Genomic DNA, 13266 nt, shown 5'->3' on the forward strand with positions numbered 1-13266 from the left:
TGAGCTAATTATCACACCCCTCAATTCACTTTAGAATGATGCTGGTCTTGTGACATGGACAGATATCTTGCTGGAAGATGCTTTTGCTTTTGGGGGAGACACAAGCATAAAGCTGCAGACATTGGTTGTCCGCAATAATTTTCACATAGCTGTGATCGTACCCTCAATCACTACCACTGGTCCAATGGAAACCCAAGTGAAGGTCCCCGCCGGCATAATACTGCCTCCAGTGACATGTATCTTCATGTACATCAACATCCATATTCTGCAAACCACTGTGAAGTGCATGGCAGAGGGTACATCCCACTCTACCAGGTATTAGAGTTTCTTCCCTTTCCATTCACGCACTGAGTGCAGAATGATTCTTTAAATAACTCTGTGTGTGCTATGATTAATCAAATCTTGTCCCTATGATCACTATGTGAGTGATAAGTAGGGGGTTGTAGTATATTCCTAGTCATCAGTTCTTCAAACTTTGTAAGGATTTCTCAGGACAGTGTATGTCTGTCTTCAAGAGCCTGGCAGTTCAGTTTCTTCAGCATCTCCGTGACACACTCCCAAGGGTCAAACAAACCTGTGACTATTTGTGTTGCCCTTCTCTGTATATGTTCAATATTCCCTCTTTGTCCTATTTGGAATGGGTCCCACATGCCTGAGCAATATTCCAGAATGGGTTGCACAAGTGACTTGTAAGCACTGCATGTGTGGAACTGTCCTCATTTTGAGTAGCCATTTATCTGGATGACGGCATACCCAGACAAAACTGTCAACTTGTAACAAGAAATGTGTTTTGTCTGACCAGGCAACACGTTTCAAATCTCCCCTGGTTCAGTTTAAATGATATTGTACCTACTGCGGTAGTAATTGACAGTGGCATTGAGTCAACATGGGAAAACATAGGGGTTGTCTGCTCTAGAACCTCATACTCAACAATGTACAATGAACAGTGTGCTCTGAAATGCTTGTGGCTGTATCAGCATTGCACTGTGTCACCAGATCTGCCGCAGCTTGGCACGTGTCCTGTATCACAGGTGGGTGATCTACTCATCTCTATACTCAACGATAAGGCATGGATGTCCAACACCTTGTCAACTACTCACGTTTTTGCCCATGTTTCCCACTTTCAGTAGATGAACAGTAGCGCGCAAACAGCTGACCATCTTCACCATTTCTCAAATGCTTGTTCTCAGGCACTGGGCTGTAAGAATCTGACATTTATCAAAGTGAATTGTGCCTGTGGATTTCCCCATTTGCAGCCCGTATAATCACTAGGATTCCTCGAGACTTTTCTGTTTCTCATATATTTCCTTTATTGCATGACATTCCTGCAACACCAACAGGCAGTGATTGTAATGTTTTGGCTCATCACTGTATATTGCTGCAACTTTTGTGTAGTTCCACTCTATTTTGTCACATCCAGAAAGCAGTTTATTGAGTTATGACATCATAATTTTTGTGCTTTTTCCCTGTTTTATATGTACCATTATAGTGGTGTAGGTTATTTGAAATGATGGGATTAACATATTTATGCCAGGTGTACCAGTATGAAATGAGCGTTTTTTTGTGAAAATGAAACACTAATTTTAAATTGAAAAGTAAAAACATTTTATTCAAAGTACTGACCATTGATTTCTATACATTTTGACCACCTTCCTGGCAATTTGTTGACACCACGCCAATAGAAATGTCCGTCTTTTGAAGCATACCAGTCAGACACCCAATCTTCGACTTCTTCATAGGAATCGAAGTTTTCCCCTACCAATGCGTGTCCCGTTGATGAAAAAAAATGGTAGTTGGAAGGGGCCAAGTCTGGTGAATACGGCGGGTGGGTTAGCAGCTCCCAGCCAAGTGTTTTAATTGTATCCTGAACCAGTTTTGCTTTGTGTGCAAGTGCATTGTCGTGTAAAAAAATTACTTCGCCATGTCTTCTGGCCCATTCTGGTCTTTTCTCAATCAATGCATAGTTCAAATTGATCATTTGTGGATCTGGTTTTGCAGTTGATATTGATGGTTGTCCCGGATTAACCCATGATTTTTCCCGTTTAGGAGTCTTAAAATAAATCCATTTTTCATCGCCAGTAACAGTTTGATCCAAAATTGATTTTCCTTCATGTCTTTGAAGCAAAATTTGACAAATGGTTTTTCGGTTTTCCACCTGTCTTTCATTCAATTCATATGGCACCCCTTTTCCACACTTTTGGATCTTTCCCATAGCTTTTAAACGGTCAGAAATTGTTTGTTGTCCAACATTTAGCATTGCTGTCATTTGCTTCTGACTCAAAGTATCATCTTCATCCAATATTGCTTGCAATTCGGCGTCTTCGAAGAACTTTTTCGGTGGTCTTCCATGTTCTTCATTTCTTACATCAAAATCATTATTTCTGAACCGTTGAAACCATCTTTTGCATGTTGCTTCTGATAGAGTATGATCACCATATGCCTCGCCAAGCATTGGATGCGACTCTGCAGCACTTTTCTTCAAATGAAAACAAAAAATTAATGCTTTCCGCAAATCATCACTTTCTGGTACAAAATTCAACATTGTTAACACAATGAAAACATATGATGTTGTTTGCTCCATGACTTGATGTATACTAAATATCTTTGACAGATGTCATACCAACCAAACAAAGAAAACATTAAGACTCAACAATTGTTCCCTATCGACACATTTGTATCTTAACGCTCATTTCATACCGGTACACCTGGTATATTTTTTAAACAAGACAGTCATGAACATTATTATTCCAGGAGATGGAGTCGCGGCGCTTCTTCGACTCCCACACGGGTGTGAAGGTGCTGCTGACATGTGTTGAGTGTCAGCTGTGCGTGCACACGACGTGTTATGGCACCAGTGAGCAGCTCCCAAGTGCAGCGGGCAACATACGCGGCAACTGGCGCTGTGAGAGGTGTCTCTTCGGCTCCCTCGGTTCGGTGAGTTGTACTCCTGATCCAGAAATGTACTATTCAGAGTTAGCAGCCAAAAGTGCTGCTGGACTGTGGTTGCCGTGAATCTCTGAATAATAAAGCACAGCTCTTAGTGGTATCTGGGTTGCAGGAAAAATCCAAAATAATTCGTTTCACATACTGTTGCTTTTAAATAGACTGACAAATCAGTCAAAACCTGACAGTGATGGACACAGCAGAAGAATTGCACACAAACAGTTTATTTATAAATAAATTTGATGGAAATGATGTTGTTATCTCTAGATCTCTAAGAGACTGTATTGATGTACATATTTGAAATATGAGGGCTATTCATAAATTAACCTCTGTTTGGTTACTAAAAGAAGAAAGTAAAAACTGATAATCATTTTGTATATACAGTCTGTACTTACATGTTGACATTACTTCTGCACATAGTTACCACCCAATTACAACATTTGTCATACCATGGTGCCAGCATCTTTATCCCTTCGTTAAAGGATGGGGCTGCCTAGTGCTTCTTAAAAGCTTCGTCGATCTCACCGTGGGTCGTGAAGTACTCGGTAGCCGATCAGGCCTTTATCTTTGGGTCCTGAAAGTCATTTGGTGCCACAGTCTGATTGCAGGGAGAGTACTGAAAAATCCCCCAGCCAAAAAGTGTGAGTTTTTCCTCTGTTCCATTCTCAATAGGGGGCTGCACACTGACACTCAGAGTTTTGTGAGGGTCTCACAACAAAACTGTTTTGTCACAGCATTATCACATGCTACTCTTATGTAATCATATAAAATTTCTTTGCAGTCCCAAAAAATTTCAATGATTATTTTATGGTCTGACAGTGTCTGTTTGAATATTTTGGACTTATTGGAAGAATGAGTGTGCATCAACTGCTTGGACTGCTCCTTAGTTTCCGATTTTCATACTACACTCGTGTCAGGTCCGTAGTTACAATTCCATTCAGAAATTCCTTCCTATCTTCTCGCTAGAGCTGAATGAATGTAGAGCCAAACCCATTCTTTCACTTTTCTGACCATGGGCTGGACACTTTGTTAGCCATATTGAACTAACCTTATGGTAACTCATTGTCTCTGTGACAGTCTTAAAAAATGTCATTTTCAAAGTGTGAGTTACATCTTCAGAATGATTAGAAAATTTGAACTGAAACACTTCACGCAAGTTCACTAGTTACACCTGAATCTGACTGCTTACCACTTTCATTGTGCACATCCTTGTGCCCAGCCTCGATTTACGTGCACCATTCTCTCATAACACCGTCCCCAGACTCACTACACGGTCAATGACGAATCCAGCATAATTGTCTCCTCCCACTCCCGTGGAGCAAATGGTAGAAGTACCTCACAGCTTGTGGGAGACACTATAACATGGTCCGTTTCGGTCACTTGCTGTTTACACACTGATAGATATGATAGAGTGTGGGCTGACACATTGTGACCTTCAGAGTATCCTTTTCTGATCACTCGAGTGCCACAAAACTGTGAGCATTTGTTTATTTGTTTGTAGCCAATTGGAGGTTAATTTATGAATTGCCCTGGAACCCAAATGGAAACTGTCCAGCAGCTGACAAAGGTCGACCAGCAAAAATGAAGTGCCATGTTGTCGCAGGTGTGTTCGCTATGCAGTATGCGTGGCGGAGCGTTGCGTCGCACCGAGACAGGGGCCTGGGTGCATCTGCTGTGTTCGGCCGCTCTGCCCGGCGTGCCATTCCACGACGCTCTGGATGTGAGGGGCATCAGTCTGTATGCCAGGCATCTGGTGAGTTACAAACCGGTTCTATGGAATACATGTGAAAGTCATCAAAATTAGACAATCCACAGATCTAAATCTAAAGGCGTACTCCGTATACTGCTTTCTCGTGTGTGGTGGATGGTACCACTTCTATCACAGTCTGAAGCTCATGGTCTAGTGGCTAGTGTTGCTACCTCTGGATCACGGGGTCCCGGGTTCGATTCCTGGCCAGGTTGGGGATGTTCTTTGCCCGGGGACTGGGTGTTTGTGTTGTTGTCAACATTCCATCATCATCCATGAAAGTGGCTGGACTGGACTGTGTACAGATTGAGAATGGGTATGGGCGCTGATGACCACACAGTTGAGCACCTCACAAACCGATCGTCATCATCATCATCATCTTCTACCTCAATTGTTATCCCCCTTCTCTGCCATTCACAAATGGTTCCTGAGAAAAACAACTATCTGCGTTCTTCCGTGTGAACTCTAATTTCTTTGATTTTCTGGTCATTTCACGAGATATATGTGGGAGGAAGTAATATTTCTGCCATCTCCTCTCAGGCGTATGCCCTCAGAATCTTGATAGTAATTCTGTCCGAGATGCAAAACGCCTCTCTTGTAGTGTCTGAAACTGGAATCTGTCGAGCATCTGCGTAACACTCTTACACCGTCTGTACAATCTCTTGATGAAACTTGTTGCTCTTTGTTGGATCTACTGTGTTAATCCTACTCAGTACAGATCTGAGACTGATGAACGGTACTCAAGAATCGGTCAAGCAAGAGTTTGTAAGGATCTCAATGTGCGGATGAATTACATTTCCTGAAGACTCTTTCAGTAAATCTCACCTTGGCATCTGCTTTTCCTACAATGAACTGTATGTGGTTGTGCCACTCTCTTTCACTCCAGACACTTACTTTGAGATATTTTACACTTGTTGCTGTTTCCACTGAGTTTTCACCAATAGTGTAATCAAATTGTAATGTAAAAATTTGATGATTACTGGGTATGTAGCCTGCATGAAATTTTCTAGGGATTTAATTCCACTTTATGCTGTTAAAATATTATTTATTGCAACTGCAGTTTTGACTCGTGTTCGTTGTCGAGTATTCTGAAAGCAGTCATCAAATAAAATACACGTAATCACAAAACTGCCAAAAATTCAAAAATGAAAATTTCAAAGCTATTTACGTGGAATGGTATAACCCACTCACTAACATAAAACTGTGACATGCTGGAACACAGTTCTCACCAGTATAAAAGCAAAAGCATTTGGCGGTGTAAATTTATCCGTTGTTCATACGATGGAAAATCCAGGATGGAATAATGACATTATTATGAAAAAAGTAAGATTGCTACTCACCGTATAGTGGAGATGGTGAGACGCAAACAGGCACAATGGAAAGACGGCTAAATGAGCAAGCTTTTGGCCAAAAGGCCTTCTTCAGTATTAGAAAACATACACACATACATTCATGCAAACACAACTTACACATACATATAACCACTGCCTCTGGCTGCCAAAGCTGTTCCATACACTATATGAGGGACATATTAGAAAACTGGTGAAATAACAACAAATATGATAAACATTTAAGTCAACAATGTCAGAAAAGTCAGGTTGTTGCTTACCGTAAAGAAGACACGGTAAGTTGCAGACAGGCACAATTAAGACACTCGCATAAAGCTTTTGGTCACAGCCTCCATCAGCGAGAGAGAGAGACACACACCATTCATGCACACAAGTAAGCACACCTCACACACACAAGACGTCCAACTCCGGCATCTTGAGCTGGAATGCAACTCTCATGTGGTATGCAAGCAGCTGTCTAGAGGGGCGGGGAAGTGGAAGGGATAGTAGTGTACAGGTGGTGAGAGAGACAAACGCTGTCTGGTGGAGTGTGCAGGGACTAGACTGCCGACAGGTACAGCGTCAGGAGATTGTGGGGCAGGGAGATGGGGAAAAAGGAACAAAAAAGGAGAGGAGCGGCGAAAGATGGGTGGGATTATTGTACGGTACATCCCTTATTATATTTGTGTATATTATTGTATGTATGTGTGTCTATATTGTACTGGAGGTGCAATTAATTGAGGAAAGAAAGCAATTAAAATTGAAATAAAATTGAAGCTAATAGAGATGCACCAACATCTGACTTTGTGTCTACTGCTCTGTGCTGAGAATGTTTGTCTTGTGAATAAGCAAGAACTCTCTTACTAATGCTTGAAACTATCAATTACTAGAGTACAAATTACTGTTCTTATCACACCTCCACCGTCTTACAGAACGTGAGCAGATATCATTCAGTCTACGTCAAAAAATGTCCAGTGATAAGTTTTTATCCTAAAAAGAACAATAAATCTGTGGTGGTGAAATCCCATCGATCTCATCAAGCAGAAGCAACTGCCGATACCATGTGGTCGCCTGAAAACTTTTACTGTTCATAAATAGGAACTTTTACAGGATCCTCGGCTACAGATTCTGTCCGACTCGGTCCACATTTCGTTATACAATATATAGCCATTTGCAGATATTTCTATCAATAACAGGAAAGTCTTCTAAGTTCTCTTGACCGTGCTTGCAGATCCACACACAAACATCACCAACCAAATGTTCGAAGTTCCTATAGAAGCTTAGCACAATTTACTTCCTCAAAATTCACTTCAGAAAAAATTGAGATTGATTGAATTTCCTTATATTCCTATGTAGGTTTACAGTGACAAACTCTCAGATCTCTTTCTCTTTCTTTATGCCACTCTATACCAGATTATCTTTTACAAAATGGTGCTTAACAACCGACAATTATGTGCATCTGAGTCCCATAGGTCTGTATATAGACACTTCTCTATAGCCAGTCCTCATCTCTGATCACAGAATTTTTATTATAGCCAACTACGTGCCACATGGCGACCCTATTTCTCAGAGTAAACGCAACGCTCCCATATTTTATCAATTTCAGCTTTAGCAAAAGAAGTTCATTGGCTTGTCAGCTGATCGGGGCAGCATTAAAAAACTAAACAAATAAACTACCACAGACTAGTGCAGATTTGGCTGGGTTATTACAGTTGGCAGAGGGCGGCAAATAAACAGAGTGGGAGATGAGAATGGCGAGGAGATGATAGGACAGAGGGGGTTGAAACTGTCGGGTGGAGGTTGTGGGGACCGTATGTTACTGTAGGTTGAGGCTGGAATAATTGCATGAACAGAGAGTGTGTTGTAAGGATAACTCCCATCTGCACAGTTTAGAAAATCTGGTGGTGGAGGGAAGGATCCAAATGGCTCAGGTAGTCCAGATGGTATAGGATTGCTCTGAAAACCGTACAGGACACGTATTTATCTATTACAATATAACTCAGAGCTGTTTTGAATGCCAACAGGTTCGCGACACCATACTAGGTATAATACTGTATTGTGTTTCGCTGCCCAATGTAGTCCTGGTGCAGGCAATCACTATTTTACCCAACATAGCATTAAGATGTTTTTGAGGCCTTCTTATCACATTCGAGAAACATCGAGCTCAGACTTTTCATTCATTCTGTGATATGTTTCCTTTTGCTTCTCCATGAGATGGGAAGATTGCCTGCTGAAAGCTTTAGAGAAGGTTTTGCAAATTTGTGGTGTATTTGTACACTAGATACATGTACTTACCATTTGATTAGCATACAAGTCATATGTTATAAATGTATAATGTCAAATTTTAATAAAATTTTTGCAGATATGTTCGTTGACTTGCAGGTCATAATAAAGTAACGGGTTTATCGTTCTTCAGCTTAATTGATGTTAAACTACAACTAATGAGGGGCAACAATATTTTAATATTAATATTACTTTTACTGCAAATAAACAGCTACGTTTACATAATCAAGTTGACGAATGTATCTCGCTCAGATTTTCAGTGCATCCCTCACAAAATCTTTTTCTTAGTAGCAACATATCTGCAGTGGAGTATCGTGTAACATCCCATCCCTTTTCCTTCAGTGCACAGTTTTAGATTTCTGAATATTTAAAATAAATTCCCAATCTTTGCACAATTGTGAAATCTTATGGAGAAGAGAAATGGCACCTTCTGACTGAGATATCATGAGTCTGATCAGAAACTTCCTTTGATACCCCATTTGATTGGGATTTCCTTATTAAGCATCCATGTGGTGCCGTGTCAAAATAATTTTTGGAAGTTGAGAAATGCTGGATTCACCTGTTTGCCTCGAAGCACGGCTTTTGGTATGGCACATGAGAAGAGACGGAGTCACATACCGCTTGGCTGATGTTTACAGAATCTTTGGCAGTTTGCACAGGGTATGTTCTGAGATTCTACTACAGGTAGACATCAATGAGATTACGAGGGCGATTTGAATGAAAACCTGAAAAGTTCTATAAAATTTCGAAAAGTTGTTTGATGAAGTTGGAAGGTGGCAGTAGTGTTCCACGAGTTTGAGAGAGTGACAGACAGGTGCAGAGTGACGCTACAACACAGAAGGAAGCAGGGGCATCCACACTGAGACGGCCACCATGCTAAAGTCATTCACCGCGATTGAGCAGTGATCTACGGTCCGGTTTTTGTGTAGTGAAGGTGTCAGACCGATTGAAATTCATCACAGAATTACAGTGATTCATGTTTGTCATTGCAGCGAGTGTATGAGTGGTGTAGAAAGTTCAGAAGTGGTGTATTTCTGTAGAGGATGCCCTGAGACTCTGCTGGGCTCACTGTGTAGCGACGGGCGAGAATGAGAACAGGTGCATAACTTTGAATGAAGTAGCCACAAGTTTGGAGATTAGTATTGCTTTGGTGCAGAATATTGTTCACGGTGTACTGCACTTCAATAGGGCATCCACAAGACAGATGCCACGTCACTTGACTGCTGAATCTAAAGACCATCGCGTCGACTCATCTGAAGAACTTTTATGTTGTTTCCACGTCAAAGGTGATGCATTTCTCGTAAAAAATGTTATGGGCAATGAGACTCGGGTCCACTATCACTGACGAGAAATGGAAAGATCGAGTGTTCATTGCTGAAATCAGAAAAATTCCATGAGTGACCATCTGCCAGAAAAGTCATGCTCATTCTCTTCTGGAATCCGAATGGAGTAATTCTGGAGCACTATGCAGATTGGGGAGTGACGGTAACCAGTACTTCTTACTCAGATGTGCAGAAAAATCTATTGTGCCCTGAAATCAGGAATAAACAACAAGGACTTCTGACTTCAGGAGTATTACTACAGTGTGACAATGCCCAAATGCATACGGCCTGTAAGCAAGTTGAGACTATCTGGGAAATTAAATTTGAATATCTGGTAAATCATCCTTATTCACCACGTCTCACTCTTAGTGACTGGCATCTGCTCGGTGCACTTAATGAAGCGACGGGAGGCAGGCATTTCAGAAGTGACAAAGAGGTGAAAACCACGGTGCATGACTGGCTACAGATATGACCAAAAGAATTCTTCTGTCATGGTATCTGTGCACTTCCAACGTGGTGGAATACGTGCATTCAGTGTCAGGGATTCTACATTGAAAAATGACGTTCCAAAAACATTTTAACTCCGTCAAAGATGGCAAAAGACTTGGTAGTGCAGTTAAACGGTATGGACGTTGTCTTGAAAGAGGAATATAAGATGAACATTGACAAAAGCAAAACAAGGGTAATGGAATGTGGTAGAATTCGATCAGGTGACACCGAGGGAATTAGATTAGGAAATGAGACTATGAAAGAGGTAGATAAGTTTTGGTATTTGGCCAGTAAAATAATGGGCAGTAGCTGAAGTAGAGAGGATATATAATGGAGACTGGCAAAAATAAGGAAATTGTTGTTTCTGAGAGAGATAAATTTGTTAACACTGAATATAAATTTAAGTGTTGGAGGAAGTGTTTCCTGAAGATATTTGTACAGAATGTAGTCTTGTACAGAAGTGAAAAATTCACAATTAGTTGTTAAGACAAGAAAGGAATAGAAGATTTTGGAATGTGATGCTATGGAAGAATGCTGAAAATTAGATGGGTAGACCGAATAACTGATGAAGAGGTACTAAATAAAATTGGGGGAAAAAAAATGGTGGCACAACTCCATTAAGAGGAGGAGTCTGTTGAGAGGACACATTCTGAGGCATGGAAAAATCTTCAGTTTGGTCATGGAGGGAAGTGTGGGGTGGTAGACCAAAGGAAAAATACATGAAACAGGTTCAAATGGGTGTAGGTTGTGGTAGTTGTGCAGAAATGAGGGTAGACTAGCACGAAGACCACAACAAAACGAGAAGAGTGGGACGGCGTTAGTGGGGGACCTTGCTGCGAGCAACAAATCAAAATGAATTATATGCGCTGAAATGAAATTAATGGACCAGCTAGGATGATGGTAGTGAAAACTTTTTGGATATGCTGAGTCTGTAATGGTGTTAGCAATTAGCTGTAGGACAACAATTGTATTTGCAGTTTATCAAATACATTGGCATGTAAAAGAAGGCAGTACAGCATTGGAAAGTGTGAGTTATGTCAAACAGCTGTTGGTTAAATAATTTTATAAGGAAAGAAAGAATGTTACTAATATTCTTTAATTTTTCAAGGCTTTGGTTTATCACATACTATTTTACATTGTGAAGACTAGTCACGTTACATGATGACGATCTAATAAACCAAAATCTGGTTTGTAATGAACATAACATCGATTAGCCGAAACGTTATGTCCATCACCCACCACAAGATAGAATCCCAACTGGTGTCATCGTCAGCACATAAAGGAAAGTATTTAAGTGAGCAGAGATGTACAGAGACTCATTCCAGTCATGATACAGAATGAAAGTGGGAAAATTCAGTGGTACAAGTGACTGAGAAAGAGCAGTTCTGGCTGCTACAGTGCCTGTGAATGGTCATCTCAAAAACAGTGAAGCTAGTCAGCTGTCACGAGCATCAATAAAAAGTGCCTAAAGAACAGTCGAACCACAAGTGAAATGTTGTTGGATATCCATGCACTGTCACCAAATGGAGAGGTCAGAAGCTTGCCCACACTGCCAAATGTAGGGTTTAGTAGACAACCTCTACGTGTTCCCATAGTGACCTGATGACATCATAAATTACAACTGCACTGAACACACCGGAGTGACAGTCATGTCCAGATGAGCTCAAATCCAGCCAAATGCATGCCCAAAATGTGCACCATGCCATGGACACAAGGCAGTGGGGGCAGTTTTAGGCTACGGGAAAACTTCACTGTGGCTTCCACGGGACCTGTGACAGTAATTGAAGGCACCGTGAGGGCTGTGAACTATGTGAATATTATAGTGGGCCACATGCATCACACTCCGGCTTAAATTTTCTATTGTCGCCATTGAATTTATTTCTTTACCCTATTACGGCTAATGTCGGAATTTCAGTTTTCGTCATGTGTATACATTGATGGGGGAAAAAAATCACATCAAGGAGCAGTTGAGTGACGTAAACAAAAAATTGGATAAACATGTTTCTATATCTGAAAACTGATGTCTTTTCAAATTTCATGCCACTGGCGCTAAAGTGCCACTATGAGAATGCAAATCAGGTTTGCTTTAAATACACGATGTAACAACCGTGAGTCTTAGTTACATTTGAAATTGGATGTTGTGACCTCAAGTTAGACAAGAATGGCTTTAAGGTGATAAAGACGCCATTAACAACACCTCACTGAGGTCGTGTGATTGGGCTGCAAGAAGCTGGATATCCCTTCTCCGATATTGCAGGAAGACTTGGCAGGAATGAAGCCACTGTACATGACTGCTGGCAGCAGGATAACAAGAAGGTATGGTTGCAACAAGACCAGGCTCCAGGTGGCTGCACGGTACTACTGAGAGTGAAGACCATAGCACCGCAAGTCTCTAGAGGAATGGAAGGTTCCAAATTATTGGAAAAGAGCACAGGTAGTCCCAGTCTTCAAGGAGGGTCATCGAGCAGATGCGCAAACCTATAGTCCTATATCTCTGACATCAATCTGTTGTAGAATTTTAGAACATGTGTTTTGCTTGCGTATCATGTCATTTCTGGAAACCCAGGATCTACTCTGTAGGAATCAACATGGATCCGGAAACAGCGATTGTGTGAGACCCAACTCACTTTATTTGTTCATGAGACCCAGAAAATATTAGATATAGGCTCCCAGGTAGATGCCATTTTCCTTGACTTCTGGAAGGCGTTCGATACAGTTCTGCACTACCGCCTGATAAACAAAGTGAGAGCCTACGGAATATCAGACCAGCTGTGTGGCTGGATTGAAGAGTTTTTAGCAAACAGAACACAGCATGTTGTTCTCAGTGGAGAGACCTCTACATACGTTAAAGTAACCTCTGGCGTGCCACAGGGGAGTGTTATGGGACCATTGCTTTTCACAATATATATAAATGACCTAGTAGATAGTGTCGGAAGTTCCATGCGGCTTTTTGCAGATGATGCTGTAATACACAGAGAAGTTGCAGCATTAGAAAATTGCAGAGAAATGCAGGAAGATCTGCAGCGGATAGGCACTTGGTGCAGGGAGTGGCAACTGACACTTAACATAGACAAATGCATAGAAAGAAGGATCCTTTATTGTGTGATTATATTATAGTGGAACAAACACTGGTAGCAGTTACTTCTGTAAAATA

General features: G+C 41.2%; 1 protein-coding gene across 7 annotated transcripts in view; it reads left to right on the top strand.

Annotated features, from left to right (window-relative positions):
• LOC126215270 (lysine-specific demethylase 4C-like) overlaps positions 1-13266 on the top strand; it is a 384640-nt gene that overhangs the window by 226668 nt on the left and 144706 nt on the right. For all 7 annotated transcript variants that reach the window (XM_049941954.1, XM_049941953.1, XM_049941957.1 and 4 more), the window contains 2 exons: positions 2752-2934; positions 4547-4696. In XM_049941954.1, the coding sequence (XP_049797911.1) occupies positions 2752-2934; positions 4547-4696 (333 nt within the window). The remainder of the gene's footprint in view (positions 1-2751; positions 2935-4546; positions 4697-13266) is intronic.

The sequence above is a fragment of the Schistocerca nitens genome, chromosome 12 (assembly GCF_023898315.1).
Source record: "Schistocerca nitens isolate TAMUIC-IGC-003100 chromosome 12, iqSchNite1.1, whole genome shotgun sequence".
NCBI classification, from domain to species: Eukaryota; Metazoa; Arthropoda; class Insecta; order Orthoptera; family Acrididae; genus Schistocerca; species Schistocerca nitens.